General features: G+C 45.7%; 1 protein-coding gene across 2 annotated transcripts in view; it reads right to left on the bottom strand.

The window, feature by feature from the left end:
• LOC106598122 (LARGE xylosyl- and glucuronyltransferase 1) overlaps window positions 1–24,093 on the bottom strand; it is a 199,091-nt gene that overhangs the window by 74,685 nt on the left and 100,313 nt on the right. For both annotated transcript variants that reach the window (XM_045722497.1, XM_045722496.1), the window contains exons 5-6: window positions 20,644–20,767; window positions 19,969–20,140 (exon numbers count right to left, since the gene is read on the bottom strand). In XM_045722497.1, coding sequence (XP_045578453.1) covers window positions 19,969–20,140; window positions 20,644–20,767 — 296 coding nt within the window. The remainder of the gene's footprint in view (window positions 1–19,968; window positions 20,141–20,643; window positions 20,768–24,093) is intronic.

Below are 24,093 nucleotides of genomic sequence, written 5' to 3' on the forward strand. Positions count from 1 at the left end.
GTAGGGATGACATTAGAGGGTGTATGAAAAGTAGGGATGACATTAGAGAGGGTGTGTGAATGGTAGGGTTGACATTAGAGGGTGTGAATGATAGGGATGACATTAGAGAGGGTGTGAATGGTAGGGATGACATTAGAGAGGGTGTGTGAATGGTAGGGATGACATTAGAGAGGGTGTATGAATGGTAGGGATGACATTAGAGAGGGTGTGAATGGTAGGGATGACATTAGAGAGGGTGTATGAATGGTAGGGATGACATTAGAGAGGGTGTGAATGGTAGGGATGACATTAGAGGGTGTGAATGGTAAGGATGACAGAGGGGGTGTGAATGGTAGGGATGACATTAGAGGGTGTGCGAATGGTAGGGATGACATTAGAGAGGGTGTATGAATGGTAGGGATGACATTAGAGAGGCTGTATGGATGGTAGGGATGACATTAGAGGGGATGTGAATGGTAGGGATGACATTAGAGAGGGTGTATGAATGGTAGGGATGACATTAGAGGGGGTGTGAATGGTAGGGATGACATTAGAGAGGGTGTGAATGGTAGGGATGACATTAGAGAGGGTGTGAATGGTAGGGATGACATTAGAGAGGGTGTTGAATGGTAGGGATGACATTAGAGAGGGTGTATGAATGGTAGGGATGACATTAGAGAGGGTGTGAATGGTAGGGATGACATTAGAGAGGGTGTATGAATGGTAGGGATGACATTAGAGAGGGTGTATGAATGGTAGGGATGACATTAGAGAGGGTGTGTGAATGGTAGGGATGACATTAGAGAGGGTGTATGAATGGTAGGGATGACATTAGAGAGGGTGTATGAATGGTAGGGATGACATTAGAGAGGGTGTGAATGGTAGGGATGACTTTAGAGGGGGTGTGTGAATGGTAGGGATGACATTAGAGGGGGTGTGAATGGTAGGGATGACAGAGGGTGTGAATGGTAGGGATGACAGAGGGTGTGAATGGTAGGGATGACAGAGGGTGTGAATGGTAGGGATGACATTAGAGAGGGTGTATGAATGGTAGGGATGACATTAGAGGGGGTGAATGGTAGGGATGACATTAGAGAGGGTGTGTGAATGGTAGGGATAACATTAGAGAGGGTGTGAATGGTAGGGATGACATTAGAGGGGGTGTGAATGGTAGGGATGACATTAGAGAGGGTGTATGAATGGTAGGGATGACATTAGAGAGGGTGTATGAATGGTAGGGATGACATTAGAGAGGGTGTATGAATGGTAGGGATGACATTAGAGAGGGTGTGAATGGTAGGGATGACATTAGAGAGGGTGTGTGAATGGTAGGGATGACATTAGAGAGGGTGTATGAATGGTAGGGATGACATTAGAGGGGGTGTGAATGGTAGGGATGACAGAGGGTGTGAATGGTAGGGATGACAGAGGGTGTGAATGGTAGGGATGACATTAGAGAGGGTGTATGAATGGTAGGGATGACATTAGAGGGTGTATGAATGGTAGGGATGACATTAGAGGGTGTATGAATGGTAGGGATGACATTAAAACACTAAAACAACAGGGGAAGTAGCAGTCCGTCAGTAAAATAGATTATAAAGTAGTGGACTATCTGTTGGTTCTTCTTAAGACTTCACCATGTGGCTATTTGGAGGAGAGAAGCTGCCGTTTAATCCAGTTAAGTAAAGGAGGATTTGGAGAGTCTCTCTGTGTGTGTGTGTGTGTGTGTGTGTGTGTGTGTGTGTGTGTGTGTGTGTGTGTGTGTGTGTGTGTGTGTGTGTGTGTGTGTGTGTGTGTGTGTGTGTGTGTGTGTGTGTGTGTGTGTGTGGATTTAGAGTGGACAGTAACAGCCAGAGTGGTCCTTGCCCTCCCTGCTAATACCTGTAATCAACTAGATGAAGAAAGCCCATTCTGAGACAGCTTGGGCCTTCGCTCAGATAGATACAGTTTACTGTGTTCGCAAGACGTTGCCGGTCTTTTCTCAATTTGTCTCAATTTCCTAGTATCCTCTGTCCTCGCCTCCTTCTCGAACCGGATTGGGGGAGAAGATCAAAGGACCCGCCCTTAAAACCTTCTCCTGCAATGTGCTCTGAGGAGGCGGCGAGGAGAGAGGAAGTGAGGATTGGAGGAAAGACAAATAGGGAAAGAGTATCAGGGAAAATGTTTTTCAAGAAATCTACTTTGAAGTGTTTACAGTAACCTGCCAGGCAGAATAAAATACATTCTGGACTAGTCAGTCTACTGGGAATAAAATACATACTGGACTAGTCAGTCTACTGGGAATAAAATACATACTGGACTAGTCAGTCTACTGGGAATAAAATACATACTGGACTAGTCAGTCAGTCTACTGGGAATAAAATATATACTGGACTAGTCAGTCTACTGGGAATAAAATACATACTGGACTAGTCAGTCTACTGGGAATAAAATACATACTGGACTAGTCAGTCTACTGGGAATAAAATATATACTGGACTAGTCAGTCAATCTACTGGGAATAAAATATATACTGGACTAGTCAGTCAGTCTACTGGGAATAAAATATATACTGGACTAGTCAGTCAGTCTACTGGGAATAAAATACATACTGGACTAGTCAGTCTACTGGGAATAAAATACATACTGGACTAGTCAGTCTACTGGGAATAAAATACATACTGGACTAGTCAGTCAGTCTACTGGGAATAAAATATATACTGGACTAGTCAGTCTACTGGGAATAAAATATATACTGGACTAGTCAGTCTACTGGGAATAAAATACATACTGGACTAGTCAGTCTACTGGGAATAAAATACATACTGGATTAGTCAGTCTACTGAGAATAAAATACATACTGGACTAGTCAATCTACTGGGAATAAAATACATACTGGACTAGTCAGTCTACTGGGAATAAAATACATACTGGACTAGTCAGTCAGTCTACTGGGAATAAAATATATACTGGACTAGTCAGTCTACTGGGAAAAAAATACATACTGGACTAGTCAGTCTACTGAGAATAAAATACATACTGGACTAGTCAGTCTACTGGGAATAAAATACATACTGGACTAGTCAGTCTACTGAGAATAAAATACATACTGGACTAGTCAGTCTACTGAGAATAAAATACATACTGGACTAGTCAATCTACTGGGAATAAAATATATACTGGACTAGTCAGTCAGTCTACTGGGAATAAAATATATACTGGACTAGTCAGTCAGTCTACTGGGAATAAAATACATACTGGACTAGTCAGTCTACTGGGAATAAAATACATACTGGACTAGTCAGTCTACTGGGAATAAAATACATACTGGACTAGTCAGTCTACTGGGAATAAAATACATACTGGACTAGTCAGTCAGTCTACTGGGAATAAAATATATACTGGACTAGTCAGTCTACTGGGAATAAAATACATACTGGACTAGTCAGTCTACTGGGAATAAAATACATACTGGACTAGTCAGTCTACTGGGAATAAAATATATACTGGACTAGTCAGTCAGTCTACTGGGAATAAAATACATACTGGACTAGTCAGTCTACTGGGAATAAAATACATACTGGACTAGTCAGTCTACTGGGAATAAAATACATACTGGACTAGTCAGTCAGTCTACTGGGAATAAAATATATACTGGACTAGTCAGTCTACTGGGAATAAAATATATACTGGACTAGTCAGTCTACTGGGAATAAAATACATACTGGACTAGTCAGTCTACTGGGAATAAAATACATACTGGATTAGTCAGTCTACTGAGAATAAAATACATACTGGACTAGTCAGTCTACTGGGAATAAAATACATACTGGACTAGTCAGTCTACTGGGAATAAAATACATACTGGACTAGTCAGTCAGTCTACTGGGAATAAAATATATACTGGACTAGTCAGTCTACTGGGAAAAAAATACATACTGGACTAGTCAGTCTACTGAGAATAAAATACATACTGGACTAGTCAGTCTACTGGGAATAAAATACATACTGGACTAGTCAGTCTACTGAGAATAAAATACATACTGGACTAGTCAGTCTACTGAGAATAAAATACATACTGGACTAGTCAATCTACTGGGAATAAAATATATACTGGACTAGTCAGTCAGTCTACTGGGAATAAAATATATACTGGACTAGTCAGTCAGTCTACTGGGAATAAAATACATACTGGACTAGTCAGTCTACTGGGAATAAAATACATACTGGACTAGTCAGTCTACTGGGAATAAAATACATACTGGACTAGTCAGTCTACTGGGAATAAAATACATACTGGACTAGTCAGTCAGTCTACTGGGAATAAAATATATACTGGACTAGTCAGTCTACTGGGAATAAAATATATACTGGACTAGTCAGTCTACTGGGAATAAAATACATACTGGACTAGTCAGTCTACTGGTAATAAAATACATACTGGATTAGTCAGTCTACTGAGAATAAAATACATACTGGACTAGTCAGTCTACTGGGAATAAAATACATACTGGACTAGTCAGTCAGTCTACTGGGAATAAAATATATACTGGACTAGTCAGTCTACTGGGAATAAAATACATACTGGACTAGTCAGTCTACTGAGAATAAAATACATACTGGACTAGTCAGTCTACTGGGAATAAAATACATACTGGACTAGTCAGTCTACTGAGAATAAAATACATACTGGACTAGTCAATCTACTGGGAATAAAATATATACTGGACTAGTCAGTCAGTCTACTGGGAATAAAATATATACTGGACTAGTCAGTCAGTCTACTGGGAATAAAATACATACTGGACTAGTCAGTCTACTGGGAATAAAATACATACTGGACTAGTCAGTCTACTGGGAATAAAATACATACTGGACTAGTCAGTCTACTGGGAATAAAATACATACTGGACTAGTCAGTCAGTCTACTGGGAATAAAATATATACTGGACTAGTCAGTCTACTGGGAATAAAATATATACTGGACTAGTCAGTCTACTGGGAATAAAATACATACTGGACTAGTCAGTCTACTGGGAATAAAATACATACTGGACTAGTCAGTCAGTCTACTGGGAATAAAATATATACTGGACTAGTCAGTCTACTGGGAATAAAATACATACTGGACTAGTCAGTCTACTGGGAATAAAATACATACTGGACTAGTCAGTCAGTCTACTGGGAATAAAATATATACTGGACTAGTCAGTCTACTGGGAATAAAATACATACTGGACTAGTCAGTCTACTGAGAATAAAATACATACTGGACTAGTCAGTCTACTGGGAATAAAATACATACTGGACTAGTCAGTCTACTGAGAATAAAATACATACTGGACTAGTCAGTCTACTGGGAATAAAATACATACTGGACTAGTCAGTCTACTGAGAATAAAATACATACTGGACTAGTCAGTCTACTGAGAATAAAATACATACTGGACTAGTCAGTCTACTGGGAATAAAATACATACTGGACTAGTCAGTCTACTGAGAATAAAATACATACTGGACTAGTCAGTCTACTGGGAATAAAATACATACTGGACTAGTCAGTCTACTGGGAATAAAATACATACTGGACTAGTCAGTCTACTGGGAATAAAATATATACTGGACTAGTCAGTCTACTGGGAATAAAATACATACTGGAGTAGTCAGTCTACTGGGAATAAAATATATACTGGACTAGTCAGTCTACTGGGAATAAAATATATACTGGACTAGTCAGTCAGTCTACTGGGAATATAATACATACTGGACCAGTCAGTCTACTGAGAATAAAATACATACTGGACTAGTCAGTCTACTGGGAATAAAATACAGTTCCCTCTGTAGTTATGGGGACAGTGAAGCATGTTTTTATTCTTTTGGCTCTATACTCCAAAAGTTTGGGTTTAATCACACAATGACTATGATGTTAAAGTACAGACTCAGACTGTCAGCTTTCATTTGAGGGTATTTTCATTCATCCCGGGTGAACCGTTTTGAAATTTACAGCACTTTTTTTTTGTATATAGTCCACTATTTTAGGGGAGCAAAAGTATTGGTACAAATTCACTTCTGTGTATTAAAGTAGTACAAAGTTAAATATATGGTCCCATATAAACACACAATGACTACAAACTAGTTGGATACATTTGCTGATTGTTTTGGTAGTTATTCAGATTATTTTGATTCTCAATAGAAATGAAGGTAAAAAATATATATCGGTGTCATTTTGGAGTCACTTTTATTGCAAATAAAACATAGAATATGTTTCTAACCACTTCTACATTGATGTGGATGATACCATGGTTACGGATAATCCTGAATGAATCCTGAGTAATGATGAGTGAGATGCTATGTTAATGATGCCATGTTATTGAATTAGCATCTATGTTGCTATGCTACAATACGAACCAGAAGGTTCATTTCAGTGTGTTGCTATGCTACAATACGAACCAGAAGGTTCATTTCAGGGTGTTGCTATGCTACAATACGGACCAGAAGGTTCATTTCAGGGTGTTGCTATGCTACAATACGAACCATAAGGTTCATTTCAGGGTGTTGCTATGCTACAATACGAACCATAAGGTTCATTTCAGGGTGTTGCTATGCTACAATACGGACCAGAAGGTTCATTTCAGTGTGTTGCTATGCTACAATACGAACCAGAAGGTTAATTTCAGGGTGTTGCTATGCTACAATACGGACCATAAGGTTCATTTCAGGGTGTTGCTATGCTACAATACGAACCATAAGGTTCATTTCAGGGTGTTGCTATGCTACAATACGGACCATAAGGTTCATTTCAGGGTGTTGCTATGCTACAATACGAACCAGAAGGTTCATTTCAGTGTGTTGCTATGCTACAATACGAACCATAAGGTTCATTTCAGGGTGTTGCTATGCTACAATACGGACCATAAGGTTCATTTCAGGGTGTTGCTATGCTACAATACGAACCATAAGGTTCATTTCAGGGTGTTGCTATGCTACAATACGAACCATAAGGTTCATTTCAGGGTGTTGCTATGCTACAATACGGACCATAAGGTTCATTTCAGGGTGTTGCTATGCTACAATACGAACCAGAAGGTTCATTTCAGGGTGTTGCTATGCTACAATACGAACCATAAGGTTCATTTCAGGGTGTTGCTATGCTACAATACGAACCAGAAGGTTCATTTCAGTGTGTTGCTATGCTACAATACGAACCATAAGGTTCATTTCAGTGTGTTGCTATGCTACAATACGGACCATAAGGTTCATTTCAGGGTGTTGCTATGCTACAATACGAACCATAAGGTTCATTTCAGGGTGTTGCTATGCTACAATACGAACCATAAGGTTCATTTCAGTGTGTTGTTGCGTATCAGTTGACATCTGTCCACCACAAGTATACTTAGTCATTTTACTAATGAACGCCGGTCTGTGACACTGGGCTTAATACCACAGGATTAACTCTCCCCAATCTGTTCACAGGCAGATTTACCATCTACTTTCCAAAACATCAAAATCGGTTAAATAACTTTTTTAAAATGTTTTCATTCAGTTACAAAAGTAACAGTCCTGGCTGAGCCCCATATATGAGTTCACCGTGGCCACTTCGCTGTTACAATGTAGCAGAGACTGTAGGATGCTGGTTTCTACCCGAACAACATCCTACAGTCAGACATCTAGCTGGGTTTCTACCCAAACAACATCCTACAGTCAGACATCTATCTGGGTTTCTACCCAAACAACATCCTACAGTCACTGAGACATCTAGCTGGGTTTCTACCCAAACAACATCCTACAGTCTGAGAGACCCAGCAGGGGGCTGTAGGAGCAGATAGAGACCCAGCAGGGGGCTGTAGGAGCAGATAGAGACCCAGCAGGGGGCTGTAGGAGCAGATAGGGGGCTGTAGGAGCAGATAGAGACCCAGCAGGGGGCTGTAGGAGCAGATAGAGACCCAGCAGGGGGCTGTAGGAGCAGATAGGGGGCTGTAGGAGCAGATAGAGACCCAGCAGGGGGCTGTAGGAGCAGATAGGGGGCTGTAGGAGCAGATAGAGACCCAGCAGGGGGCTGTAGGAGCAGATAGAGACCCAGCAGGGGGCTGTAGGAGCAGATAGAGACCCAGCAGGGGGCTGTAGGAGCAGATAGAGACCCAGCAGGGGGCTGTAGGAGCAGATAGAGACCCAGCAGGGGGCTGTAGGAGCAGATAGGGGGCTGTAGGAGCAGATAGAGACCCAGCAGGGGGCTGTAGGAGCAGATAGAGACCCAGCAGGGGGCTGTAGGAGCAGATAGAGACCCAGCAGGGGGCTGTAGGAGCAGATAGGGGGCTGTAGGAGCAGATAGAGACCCAGCAGGGGGCTGTAGGAGCAGATAGGGGGCTGTAGGAGCAGATAGAGACCCAGCAGGGGGCTGTAGGAGCAGATAGAGACCCAGCAGGGGGCTGTAGGAGCAGATAGGGGGCTGTAGGAGCAGATAGAGACCCAGCAGGGGGCTGTAGGAGCAGATAGGGGGCTGTAGGAGCAGATAGAGACCCAGCAGGGGGCTGTAGGAGCAGATAGAGACCCAGCAGGGGGCTGTAGGAGCAGATAGAGAACCAGCAGGGGGCTGTAGGAGCAGATAGAGACCCAGCAGGGGGCTGTAGGAGCAGATAGGGGGCTGTAGGAGCAGATAGAGACCCAGCAGGGGGCTGTAGGAGCAGATAGGGGGCTGTAGGAGCAGATAGAGGCCCAGCAGTGGGCTGTAGGAGCAGCACTAGATACCTGAATCTATAGAGCCAGTTTTACCTCTTTGCCTGAACCGTCACAATGACAAGCTACTATCTGCATACTGTCTCCTGGGTAAAAGAAGGGTGGGAGGCGGAGACTTCAATATTAGACTTTCAGAATCCTAAACCATCCAACACTCTTAATCCAAACCAATGTGTCTGCGATACGCTGCTTGGGAAAGAATGATTGGCTGGCTAGATGGAACAGAGAGTGGGTTTGAATTCTAATTGAACTGTAAAGTAGTTCTGAATTCTAAACATTAAAATAGAATACATTATGGTAATTACAATTCTTTTTACGTCACAATTCAGAATCATCGCAGTAGGTGGTCTGTGGTATAATGGTTTGAAACGCCTAATGGAAATGTAAGTAAGTTCTGGAATCATTAAAATAGCAAAGTAGTAGGAATTTAAGTTTCAGCACTGTAGGTGGTTTCACTTTAAATGGGATAAAAGCACAGGTTTAAAATAGGGAGTACTCAGCATCGAACACGTCGCTGTACACCTGTGAATGTGCTAGAATCCATATGCCTCCCTAATGGCACTCTATTACCTATATAGTGCACTACTTTTGTCCAGGGCAAATGAGGCTCTGGAAAAAAGTAGTGCACTATATATGGAATAGATTGCCATTCGGGCCGCATAGTCAGTATGTGAGAATGCAGTGGGGGGGGGGGGGTTGAAAGAACAGCCAACTGAATGGGTGATGGGTAGAAAGGACAGCTAACTGAATGGGTGAGGGGTAGAAAGGACAGCTAACTGAATGGGTGAGGGGTAGAAAGGACAGCTAACTGAATGGGTGAGGAGTAGAAAGGACAGCTAACTGAATGGGTGAGGGGTAGAAAGGACAGCTAACTGAATGGGTGAGGGGTAGAAAGGACAGCTAGCTGAATGGGTGAGAGGTAGAAAGGACAGCTAACTGAATGGGTGAGGGGTAGAAAGGACAGCTAACTGAATGGGTGAGGTGTAGAAAGGACAGCTAATTGAATGGGTGAGGGGTAGAAAGGACAGCTAACTGAATGGGTGAGGGGTAGAAAGGACAGCTAGCTGAATGGGTGAGAGGTAGAAAGGACAGCTAACTGAATGGGTGAGGGGTAGAAAGGACAGCTAACTGAATGGGTGAGGTGTAGAAAGGACAGCTAATTGAATGGGTGAGGGGTAGAAAGGACAGCTAACTGAATGGGTGAGGGGTAGAAAGGACAGCTAACTGAATGGGTGGGGGGGTTGAAAGGACAGCTAATTGAATGGGTGAGGGGTAGAAAGGACAGCTAACTGAATGGGTGAGGGGTAGAAAGGACGGCTAACTGAATGGGTGAGAGGTAGAAAGGACAGCTAATTGAATGGGTGAGGGGTAGAAAGGACAGCTAACTGAATGGGTGAGGGGTAGAAAGGACGGCTAACTGAATGGGTGAGGGGTAGAAAGGACAGCTAACTGAATGGGTGGGGGGGTTGAAAGGACAGCTAACTGAATGGGTGAGGGGTAGAAAGGACAGCTAACTGAATGGGTGGGTGGTATAAAGGACAGCTAACTGAATGGGTGAGAGGTAGAAAGGACAGCTAACTGAATGGGTGGGGGGGTAGAAAGGACAGCTAACTGAATGGGTGAGGGGTAGAAAGGACAGCTAACTGAATGGGTGAGGGGTTGAAATGACGGCTAACTGAATGGGTGAGGGGTAGAAAGGACAGCTAACTGAATGGGTGAGAGGTAGAAAGGACAGCTAACTGAATGGGTGGGGGGGTAGAAAGGACAGCTAACTGAATGGGTGGGGGGGTAGAAAGGACAGCTAACTGAATGGGTGAGGGGTAGAAAGGACAGCTAACTGAATGGGTGGGGGGTAGAAAGGACAGCTAACTGAATGGGTGAGGGGTAGAAAGGACAGCTAACTGAATGGGTGAGGGGTAGAAAGGACAGCTAACTGAATGGGTGAGGGGTAGAAAGGACAGCTAACTGAATGGGTGAGGGGTAGAAAGGACAGCTAACTGAATGGGTGATAGGTAGAAAGGACAGCTAACTGAATGGGTGAGGGGTAGAAAGGACAGCTAACTGAATGGGTGAGGGGTAGAAAGGACGGCTAACTGAATGGGTGAGGGGTAGAAAGGACAGCTAACTGAATGGGGGGGTAGAAGGACAGCTAACTGAATGGGTGGGGGGGTAGAAAGGACAGCTAACTGAATGGGTGGGGGGGTAGAAAGGACAGCTAACTGAATGGGTGAGGGGTAGAAAGGACAGCTAACTGAATGGGTGAGAGGTAGAAAGGACAGAATGAACAGGGTGGGGGGGTAGAGAATGAACAGGGTGGGGGGTAGAGAATGAACAGGGTGGGGGGTAGAGAATGAACAGGGTGGGGGGGTAGAGAATGAACAGGGTGGGGGGGTAGAGAATGAACAGGGTGAGGGGGTAGAGAATGAACAGGGTGGGGGGTAGAGAATGAACAGGGTGGGGGGTAGAGAATGAACAGGGTGGGGGGTAGAGAATGAACAGGGTGGGGGGGGTAGAGAATGAACAGGGTGGGGGGGTAGAGAATGAACAGGGTGGGGGGTAGAGAATGAACAGGGTGGGGGGTAGAGAATGAACAGGGTGGGGGGTAGAGAATGAACAGGGTGGGGGAGTAGAGAATGAACAGGGTGGGGGGGTAGAGAATGAACAGGGTGGGGGTTAGAGAATGAACAGGGTGGGGGGTAGAGAATGAACAGGGTGGGGGGGTAGAGAATGAACAGGGTGGGGGAGTAGAGAATGAACAGGGTGGGGGGTAGAGAATGAACAGGGTGGGGGGGTAGAGAATGAACAGGGTGGGGGGAGTAGAGAATGAACAGGGTGGGGGGGTAGAGAATGAACAGGGTGGGGGGTAGAGAATGAACAGGGTGGGGGGGTAGAGAATGAACAGGGTGGGGGGGTAGAGAATGAACAGGGTGGGGGGGTAGAGAATGAACAGGGTGGGGGGGTAGAGAATGAACAGGGTGGGGGGGTAGAGAATGAACAGGGTGGGGGGTAGAGAATGAACAGGGTGGGGGGTAGAGAATGAACAGGGTGGGGGGGTAGAGAATGAACAGGGTGGGGGGTAGAGAATGAACAGGGTGGGGGGGGTAGAGAATGAACAGGGTGGGGGGGTAGAGAATGAACAGGGTGGGGGGGTAGAGAATGAACAGGGTGGGGGGGTAGAGAATGAACAGGGTGGGGGGGTAGAGAATGAACAGGGTGGGGGGGTAGAGAATGAACAGGGTGGGGGGGTAGAGAATGAACAGGGTGGGGGGGTAGAGAATGAACAGGGTGGGGGGGTAGAGAATGAACAGGGTGGGGGGTAGAGAATGAACAGGGTGGGGGGTAGAGAATGAACAGGGTGGGGGGGTAGAGAATGAACAGGGTGGGGGGGGGTAGAGAATGAACAGGGTGGGGGGGGTAGAGAATGAACAGGGTGGGGGGGTAGAGAATGAACAGGGTGGGGGGGTAGAGAATGAACAGGGTGGGGGGGGGTAGAGAATGAACAGGGTGGGGGGGGTAGAGAATGAACAGGGTGGGGGGTAGAGAATGAACAGGGTGGGGGGGTAGAGAATGAACAGGGTGGGGGGTAGAGAATGAACAGGGTGGGGGGTAGAGAATGAACAGGGTGGGGGGGTAGAGAATGAACAGGGTGGGGGGGTAGAGAATGAACAGGGTGGGGGGGTAGAGAATGAACAGGGTGGGGGGGTAGAGAATGAACAGGGTGGGGGGGTAGAGAATGAACAGGGTGGGGGGGTAGAGAATGAACAGGGTGGGGGGGTAGAGAATGAACAGGGTGGGGGGGTAGGGGTGAAGCATAAAGTGAACTGTTAATGAAGGTAATCCCAAGGTAATCCAAAAGGTAATCCAAAGGTAATCCAAAAGGTAATCCAAAGGTAATCCCAAAGGTAATCCCAAAGGTAATCCCAAAGGTAATCCACAGTGGGACAGTAAGGGACTAATAAATCTCTGGACTCCACCTCCTCCCTCTTCCTCCTCGTAGAAAAACAATGTGCAAATCATCAATTGAATTTAAATGTACGTCCTGAATAGACAACTCAATTAGGATCCAAACGTAGCCTAGTGGTTAGAGCATTGGGCCAGTAACCGGAAGGTTGCTGGATCGAATCTCTGAGCTGACAAGGTAAAAATCTGTCGTTCTGCCCCCGAGCAAGGCAGTTAACCCACTGTTCCCCTGAGCAAGGCAGTTAACCCACTGTTCCCCTGAGCAAGGCAGTTAACCCACTGTTCCCCTGAGCAAGGCAGTTAACCCACTGTTCCCCTGAGCATGGCAGTTAACCCACTGTTCCCCTGAGCATGGCAGTTAACCCACTGTTCCCCTGAGCATGGCAGTTAACCCACTGTTCCCCTGAACAAGGCAGTTAACCCACAGTTAACCCACTGTTCCCCTGAGCAAGGCAGTTAACCCACAGTTAACCCACTGTTCCCCTGAGCAAGGCAGTTAACCCACTGTTCCCCTGAGCAAGGCAGTTAACCCAATGTTCCCCTGAACAAGGCACTTAACCCACTGTTCCCCTGAGCAAGGCTGTTAACCCACTGTTCCCCTGAGCAAGGCAGTTAACCCACTGTTCTCCTGAGCAAGGCAGTTAACCCACTGTTCCCCTGAGCAAGGCAGTTAACCCACTGTTCCCCTGAGCAAGGCAGTTAACCCACTGTTCCCCTGAGCAAGGCAGTTAACCCACTGTTCTCCTGAGCAAGGCAGTTAACCCACTGTTCCCCTGAGCAAGGCAGTTAACCCACTGTTCCCCTGAGCAAGGCAGTTAACCCACTGTTCCCATGAGCAAGGCAGTTAACCCAGGCAGCCCCCTCTGCACCTCTCTGATTCCCAGGGGTTGGTGGGTTAAATGCGGAAGATACATTTAGTTGCACAACTGACTAGGTATCCCCCCTTTCCAACTGACAAGGTATCCCCCTTTCCAACTGACTAGGTATCCCCCTTTCCAACTGACTAGGTATCCCCCCTTTCCTTTCCAACTGACTAGGTATCCCCCTTTCCAACTGACTAGGTATCCCCCCTTTCCTTTCCAACTGACTAGGTATCCCCCCTTTCCTTTCCAACTGCCTAGGTATCCCCCCTTTCCTTTCCAACTGACTAGGTATCCCCCTTTCCAACTGACTAGGTATCCCCCCTTTCCTTTCCAACTGACTAGGTATCCCCCTTTCCAACTGACTAGGTATCCCCCCTTTCCTTTCCAACTGACTAGGTATCCCCCCTTTCCAACTGACTAGGTATCCCCCTTTCCTTTCCAACTGACTAGGTATCCCCCTTTCCTTTCCAACTGACTAGGTATCCCCCTTTCCTTTCCAACTGACTAGGTATCCCCCTTTCCAACTGACTAGGTATCCCCCCTTTCCTTTCCAACTGACTAGGTATCCCCCTTTCCAACTGACTAGGTACCCCCCTTTCCTTTCCAACTGACTAGGTATCCCCCTTTCCAACTGACTAGGTATCCCCCCTTTCCAACTGACTAGGTATCCCCCCTTTCCTTTCCAACTGACTAGGTATCCCCCTTTCCAACTGACTAGGTATCCCCCCTTTCCAACTGACTAGGTATCCCCCCTTTCCTTTCCAACTGACTAGGTATCCCCCTTTCCTTTCCAACTGACTAGGTATCCCCCCTTTCCAACTGACTAGGTATCCCCCTTTCCTTTCCAACTGACTAGGTATCCCCGTTTCCTTTCCAACTGACTAGGTATCCCCCCTTTCCAACTGACTAGGTATCCCCCTTTCCTTTCCAACTGACTAGGTACCCCCCTTTCCAACTGACTAGGTATTCCCCTTTCCAACTGACTAGGTATCCCCCCTTTCCTTTCCAACTGACTAGGTATCCCCCTTTCTAACTGACTAGGTATTCCCCTTTCCAACTGACTAGGTACCCCCCCTTTCCAACTGACTAGGTATCCCCCCTTTCCTTACCAACTGACTAGGTATCCCCCTTTCCAACTGACTAGGTACCCCCCTTTCCTTTCCAACTGACTAGGTATCCCCCTTTCCAACTGACTAGGTATCCCCCTTTCCAACTGACTAGGTATCCCCCTTTCCTTTCCAACTGACTAGGTACCCCCCTTTCCAACTGACTAGGTATCCCCCTTTCCTTTCCAACTGACTAGGTATCCCCCTTTCCTTTCCAACTGACTAGGTATCCCCCTTTCCAACTGACTAGGTATCCCCCTTTCCTTTCCAACTGACTAGGTACCCCCCCTTTCCAACTGACTAGGTATCCCCCCTTTCCAACTGACTAGGTATCCCCCCTTTCCTTTCCAACTGACTAGGTATCCCCCTTTCCTTTCCAACTGACTAGGTATCCCCCTTTCCTTTCCAACTGACTAGGTATCCCCCTTTCCTTTCCAACTGACTAGGTATCCCCCCTTTCCTTTCCAACTGACTAGGTATCCCCCCTTTCCAACTGACTAGGTATCCCCCCTTTCCAACTGACTAGGTATCCCCCCTTTCCAACTGACTAGGTATCCCCCCTTTCCAACTGACTAGGTATCCCCCTTTCCAACTGACTAGTTACCCCCCTTTCCTTTCCAACTGACTAGGTATCCCCCCTTTCCAACTGACTAGGTACCCCCCTTTCCTTTCCAACTGACTAGGTATCCCCCTTTCCTTTCCAACTGACTAGGTATCCCCCCTTTCCCCTTTCCAACTGACTAGGTATCCCCCTTTCCAACTGACTAGGTATCCCCCTTTCCTTTCCAACTGACTAGGTATCCCCCCTTTCCTTTCCAACTGACTAGGTATCCCCCTTTCCTTTCTAACTGACTAGGTACCCCCCTTTCCTTTCCAACTGACTAGGTATCCCCCCTTTCCTTTCCAACTGACTAGGTATCCCCCCTTTCCAACTGACTAGGTATCCCCCCTTTCCAACTGACTAGGTACCCCCCTTTCCTTTCCAACTGACTAGGTACCCCCTTTCCTTTCCAACTGACTAGGTACCCCCCTTTCCTTTCCAACTGACTAGGTACCCCCCTTTCCTTTCCAACTGACTAGGTATCCCCCCTTTCCTTTCCAACTGACTAGGTATCCCCCTTTCCAACTGACTAGGTATCCCCCCTTTCCAACTGACTAGGTATCCCCCTTTCCTTTCCAACTGACTAGGTATCCCCCTTTCCTTTCCAACTGACTAGGTATCCCCCTTTCCAACTGACTAGGTATCCCCCTTTCCTTTCCAACTGACTAGGTATCCCCCTTTCCAACTGACTAGGTATCCCCCCTTTCCTTTCCAACTGACTAGGTACCCCCCTTTCCAACTGACTAGGTATCCCCCCTTTCCAACTGACTAGGTATCCCCCTTTCCTTTCCAACTGACTAGGTATCCCCCTTTCCAACTGACTAGGTACCCCCCTTTCCAACTGACTAGGTATCCCCCTTTCCAACTGACTAGGTATCCCCCTTCCCTTTCCAACTGACTAGGTATCCCCCCTTTCCAACTGACTAGGTATCCCCCTTTCCTTTCCAACTGACTAGGTATCCCCCTTTCCTTTCCAACTGACTAGGTATCCCCCTTTCCAACTGACTAGGTACCCCCCTTTCCAACTGACTAGGTATCCCCCTTTCCAACTGACTAGGTATCCCCCTTCCCTTTCCAACTGACTAGGTATCCCCCCTTTCCAACTGACTAGGTATCCCCCTTTCCTTTCCAACTGACTAGGTATCCCCCCTTTCCAACTGACTAGGTATCCCCCTTTCCAACTGACTAGGTATCCCCCTTTCCTTTCCAACTGACTAGGTATCCCCCTTTCCTTTCCAACTGACTAGGTATCCCCCTTTCCTTTCCAACTGACTAGGTATCCCCCTTTCCAACTGACTAGGTATCCCCCCTTTCCAACTGACTAGGTATCCCCCTTTCCTTTCCAACTGACTAGGTATCCCCCTTTCCTTTCCAACTGACTAGGTATCCCCCTTTCCTTTCCAACTGACTAGGTATCCCCCCCTTTCCTTTCCAACTGACTAGGTATCCCCCTTTCCTTTCCAACTGACTAGGTACCCCCCTTTCCAACTGACTAGGTATCCCCCCTTTCCAACTGACTAGGTATCCCCCTTTCCTTTCCAACTGACTAGGTATCCCCCTTTCCAACTGACTAGGTACCCCCCTTTCCAACTGACTAGGTATCCCCCTTTCCAACTGACTAGGTATCCCCCTTTCCTTTCCAACTGACTAGGTACCCCCCTTTCCAACTGACTAGGTATCCCCCCTTTCCAACTGACTAGGTATCCCCCTTTCCTTTCCAACTGACTAGGTATCCCCCTTTCCAACTGACTAGGTACCCCCCTTTCCAACTGACTAGGTATCCCCCTTTCCAACTGACTAGGTATCCCCCTTTCCTTTCCAACTGACTAGGTATCCCCCTTTCCAACTGACTAGGTATCCCCCTTTCCTTTCCAACTGACTAGGTATCCCCCTTTCCTTTCCAACTGACTAGGTATCCCCCTTTCCAACTGACTAGGTATCCCCCTTTCCTTTCCAACTGACTAGGTACCCCCTTTTCCAACTGAATAGGTATCCCCCTTTCCAACTGACTAGGTATCCCCCCTTTCCTTTCCAACTGACTAGGTATCCCCCTTTCCAACTGACTAGGTATTCCCCTTTCCAACTGACTAGGTACCCCCCTTTCCAACTGACTAGGTATCCCCCCTTTCCTTTCCAACTGACTAGGTATCCCCCCTTTCCTTTCCAACTGACTAGGTATCCCCCTTTCCAACTGACTAGGTATTCCCCTTTCCAACTGACTAGGTACCCCCCTTTCCAACTGACTAGGTATCCCCCCTTTCCTTTCCAACTGACTAGGTACCCCCCTTTCCTTTCCAACTGACTAGGTATCCCCCTTTCCAACTGACTAGGTATCCCCCTTTCCTTTCCAACTGACTAGGTATCCCCCTTTCCTTTCCAACTGACTAGGTATCCCCCTTTCCTTTCCAACTGACTAGGTATCCCCCTTTCCTTTCCAACTGACTAGGTATCCCCCTTTCCAACTGACTAGGTATCCCCCCTTTCCAACTGACTAGGTATCCCCCTTTCCTTTCCAACTGACTAGGTATCCCCCCTTTCCAACTGACTAGGTATCCCCCTTTCCAACTGACTAGGTATCCCCCTTTCCAACTGACTAGTTACCCCCCTTTCCTTTCCAACTGACTAGGTATCCCCCTTTCCAACTGACTAGGTACCCCCCTTTCCTTTCCAACTGACTAGGTATCCCCCCTTTCCTTTCCAACTGACTAGGTATCCCCCTTTCCCCTTTCCAACTGACTAGGTATCCCCCTTTCCAACTGACTAGGTATCCCCCTTTCCTTTACAACTGACTAGGTACCCCCCCTTTCCAACTGACTAGGTATCCCCCTTTCCAACTGACTAGCTATCCCCCTTTCCAACTGACTAGGTATCCCCCTTTCCTTTACAACTGACTAGGTATCCCCCTTTCCAACTGACTAGGTATCCCCCCTTTCCCCTTTCCAACTGACTAGCTATCCCCCTTTCCAACTGACTAGGTACCCCCCCTTTCCAACTGACTAGGTATCCCCCTTTCCAACTGACTAGGTATCCCCCTTTCCAACTGACTAGGTATCCCCCCTTTCCAAATGACTAGGTATCCCCCTTTCCTTTCCAACTGACTAGGTATCCCCCTTTCCAACTGACTAGGTATCCCCCTTTCCAACTGACTAGGTATCCCCCTTTCCAACTGACTAGGTATCCCCCCTTTCCCCTTTCCAACTGACTAGGTATCCCCCCTTTCCAACTGACTAGGTATCCCCCTTTCCAACTGACTAGGTATCCCCCTTTCCTTTACAACTGACTAGGTACCCCCCTTTCCAACTGACTAGGTATCCCCCTTTCCAACTGACTAGCTATCCCCCTTTCCAACTGACTAGGTATCCCCCTTTCCTTTACAACTGACTAGGTATCCCCCTTTCCAACTGACTAGGTATCCCCCCTTTCCCCTTTCCAACTGACTAGCTATCCCCCCTTTCCAACTGACTAGGTACCCCCCCTTTCCAACTGACTAGGTATCCCCCTTTCCAACTGACTAGGTATCCCCCTTTCCAACTGACTAGGTATCCCCCCTTTCCAAATGACTAGGTATCCCCCTTTCCTTTCCAACTGACTAGGTATCCCCCTTTCCAACTGACTAGGTATCCCCCTTTCCAACTGACTAGGTATCCCCCTTTCCAACTGACTAGGTATCCCCCTTTCCAACTGACTAGGTACCCCCCTTTCCAACTGACTAGGTATCCCCCTTTCCAACTGACTAGGTATCCCCCCTTTCCAACTGACTAGGTATCCCCCCTTTCCAACTGACTAGGTATCCCCCTTTCCTTTCCAACTGACTAGGTATCCCCCCTTTCCAACTGACTAGGTATCCCCCTTTCCAACTGACTAGGTATCCCCCTTTCCAACTGACTAGGTATCCCCCTTTCCCCTTTCCAACTGACTAGGTATCCCCCTTTCCTTTCCAACTGACTAGGTATCCCCCCTTTCCAACTGACTAGGTATCCCCCTTTCCTTTCCAACTGACTAGGTACCCCCCTTTCCAACTGACTAGGTATCCCCCTTTCCAACTGACTAGGTATCCCCCTTTCCTTTCCAACTGACTAGGTATCCCCCTTTCCAACTGACTAGGTATCCCCCCTTTCCAACTGACTAGGTACCCCCCTTTCCTTTCCAACTGACTAGGTATCCCCCTTTCCAACTGACTAGGTATCCCCCTTTCCTTTCCAACTGACTAGGTATCCCCCCTTTCCAACTGACTAGGTATCCCCCTTCCTTTCCAACTGACTAGGTATCCCCCTTTCCTTTCCAACTGACTAGGTATCCCCCTTTCCTTTCCAACTGACTAGGTATCCCCCTTTCCAACTGACTAGGTACCCCCCTTTCCTTTCCAACTGACTAGGTATCCCCCTTTCCAACTGACTAGGTATCCCCCTTTCCTTTCCAACTGACTAGGTATCCCCCCTTTCCAACTGACTAGGTATCCCCCTTTCCTTTCCAACTGACTAGGTATCCCCCTTTCCTTTCCAACTGACTAGGTATCCCCCCTTTCCAACTGACTAGGTATCCCCCTTTCCTTTCCAACTGACTAGGTACCCCCCTTTCCCTAACAGAAGAACACTTATTTGAAATAGGGAGGGACTAACTGACCTTGTCCAATAAGAAACACTCATTTTAGTTTTGCTAGCGGGTCCTAACGAATACAAGCCCTTTAGCAGAAGCAACAGGAAGCACAATGACTACACCCCAACAGGAAATGATGTAGTAGCCTCACCTTTGAACTTGTGGAAGACGGCCCAGAGCTCAGCGATGTCCGTAGCGAAGGTGATATCTGTGTCCAGGACGATGACTTTCTGCAAGTCTGGAGGTAAGGTCTTGGTGAGCACCAGCTTCATCAGACCGTAGATACCTGAGTAATGCTTGTTGGGGATCCACGACACCTCAGCCTGACAGAAGAGAAGGAGGTAGAGGGTGGTATTAACACACGAACCAGACAGTCTTGTTGAGGAACCACGACACCTCAGGTATTAACACACACGAACCAGACAGTCTTGTTGAGGATCCATGACACCTCAGGTATTAACACACACGAACCAGACAGTCTTGTTGAGGAACCACGACACCTCAGGTATTAACACACACGAACCAGACAGTCTTGTTGAGGAACCACGACACCTCAGGTATTAACACACACGAACCAGACAGTCTTGTTGAGGATCCATGACACCTCAGGTATTAACACACACGAACCAGACAGTCTTGTTGAGGATCCACGACACCTCAGGTATTAACACACACGAACCAGACAGTCTTGTTGAGGACAGAGGATGAGGATGTGAATGTTTGAGGAGATCAGTTGGAGAAAGACGAAGGTGCAGAATCTCTCTTATTGTTGATCACATGAGGAGAAGTTGTTTTGGGAAGTGAGCTGTAGACGTGTGTGTCTCACCTTGAGTTCGTCTGCGTCGTAGAAGTCCACCCTGACAGCAGGGACCATCCAGGTGTGGAACAGAGACGCTAGAATCTGCTGGGCAGTAGAGTCTGTTATGATGTGGAAGTGGAGAGGGTTTCGCCTGCAAAACACAACACACGCACACACACACACACACACACACACACACACACACACACACACACACACACACACACACACACACACACACACACACACACACACACACACACACACACACACACACACACACACACACACACACAAGGAGGGAAGGAGAAGGTGAGACTCAGACCATAAGCGCAATACTTTGAAGTAGAAATAGAAATCAACATGAAACCCTCTGGATATAAACACACAGAACAACATGAAACCCTCTGGATATAAACACACAGAACAACATGAAACCCTCTGGATATAAACACACAGAACAACATGAAACCCTCTGGATATAAACACACAGAACAACATGAAACCCTCTGGATATAAACACACAGAACAACATGAAACCCTCTGGATATAAACACACAGAACAACATGAAACCCTCTGGATATAAACACACAGAACAACATGAAACCCTCTGGATATAAACACACAGAACAACATGAAACCCTCTGGATATAAACACACAGAACAACATGAAACCCTCTGGATATAAACACACAGAACAACATGAAACCCTCTGGATATAAACACACAGAACAACATGAAACCCTCTGGATATAAACACACAGAACAACATGAAACCCTCTGGATATAAACACACAGAACAACATGAAACCCTCTGGATATAAACACACAGAACAACATGAAACCCTCTGGATATAAACACACAGAACAACATGAAACCCTCTGGATATAAACACACAGAACAACATGAAACCCTCTGGATATAAACACACAGAACAACATGAAACCCTCTGGATATAAACACACAGAACAACATGAAACCCTCTGGATATAAACACACAGAACAACATGAAACCCTCTGGATATAAACACACAGAACAACATGAAACCCTCTGGATATAAACACACAGAACAACATGAAACCCTCTGGATATAAACACACAGAACAACATGAAACCCTCTGGATATAAACACACAGAACAACATGAAACCCTCTGGATATAAACACACAGAACAACATGAAACCCTCTGGATATAAACACACAGAACAACATGAAACCCTCTGGATATAAACACACAGAACAACATGAAACCCTCTGGATATAAACACACAGAACAACATGAAACCCTCTGGATATAAACACACAGAACAACATGAAACCCTCTGGATATAAACACACAGAACAACATGAAACCCTCTGGATATAAACACACAGAACAACATGAAACCCTCTGGATATAAACACACAGAACAACATGAAACCCTCTGGATATAAACACACAGAACAACATGAAACCCTCTGGATATAAACACACAGAACAACATGAAACCCTCTGGATATAAACACACAGAACAACATGAAACCCTCTGGATATAAACACACAGAACAACATGAAACCCTCTGGATATAAACACACAGAACAACATGAAACCCTCTGGATATAAACACACAGAACAACATGAAACCCTCTGGATATAAACACACAGAACAACATGAAACCCTCTGGATATAAACACACAGAACAACATGAAACCCTCTGGATATAAACACACAGAACAACATGAAACCCTCTGGATATAAACACACAGAACAACATGAAACCCTCTGGATATAAACACACAGAACAACATGAAACCCTCTGGATATAAACACACAGAACAACATGAAACCCTCTGGATATAAACACACAGAACAACATGAAACCCTCTGGATATAAACACACAGAACAACATGAAACCCTCTGGATATAAACACACAGAACAACATGAAACCCTCTGGATATAAACACACAGAACAACATGAAACCCTCTGGATATAAACACACAGAACAACATGAAACCCTCTGGATATAAACACACAGAACAACATGAAACCCTCTGGATATAAACACACAGAACAACATGAAACCCTCTGGATATAAACACACAGAACAACATGAAACCCTCTGGATATAAACACACAGAACAACATGAAACCCTCTGGATATAAACACACAGAACAACATGAAACCCTCTGGATATAAACACACAGAACAACATGAAACCCTCTGGATATAAACACACAGAACAACATGAAACCCTCTGGATATAAACACACAGAACAACATGAAACCCTCTGGATATAAACACACAGAACAACATGAAACCCTCTGGATATAAACACACAGAACAACATGAAACCCTCTGGATATAAACACACAGAACAACATGAAACCCTCTGGATATAAACACACAGAACAACATGAAACCCTCTGGATATAAACACACAGAACAACATGAAACCCTCTGGATATAAACACACAGAACAACATGAAACCCTCTGGATATAAACACACAGAACAACATGAAACCCTCTGGATATAAACACACAGAACAACATGAAACCCTCTGGATATAAACACACAGAACAACATGAAACCCTCTGGATATAAACACACAGAACAACATGAAACCCTCTGGATATAAACACACAGAACAACATGAAACCCTCTGGATATAAACACACAGAACAACATGAAACCCTCTGGATATAAACACACAGAACAACATGAAACCCTCTGGATATAAACACACAGAACAACATGAAACCCTCTGGATATAAACACACAGAACAACATGAAACCCTCTGGATATAAACACACAGAACAACATGAAACCCTCTGGATATAAACACACAGAACAACATGAAACCCTCTGGATATAAACACACAGAACAACATGAAACCCTCTGGATATAAACACACAGAACAACATGAAACCCTCTGGATATAAACACACAGAACAACATGAAACCCTCTGGATATAAACACACAGAACAACATGAAACCCTCTGGATATAAACACACAGAACAACATGAAACCCTCTGGATATAAACACACAGAACAACATGAAACCCTCTGGATATAAACACACAGAACAACATGAAACCCTCTGGATATAAACACACAGAACAACATGAAACCCTCTGGATATAAACACACAGAACAACATGAAACCCTCTGGATATAAACACACAGAACAACATGAAACCCTCTGGATATAAACACACAGAACAACATGAAACCCTCTGGATATAAACACACAGAACAACATGAAACCCTCTGGATATAAACACACAGAACAACATGAAACCCTCTGGATATAAACACACAGAACAACATGAAACCCTCTGGATATAAACACACAGAACAACATGAAACCCTCTGGATATAAACACACAGAACAACATGAAACCCTCTGGATATAAACACACAGAACAACATGAAACCCTCTGGATATAAACACACAGAACAACATGAAACCCTCTGGATATAA

Source organism: Salmo salar, chromosome ssa07 (genome assembly GCF_905237065.1).
Source record: "Salmo salar chromosome ssa07, Ssal_v3.1, whole genome shotgun sequence".
Taxonomy (NCBI): domain Eukaryota; kingdom Metazoa; phylum Chordata; class Actinopteri; order Salmoniformes; family Salmonidae; genus Salmo; species Salmo salar.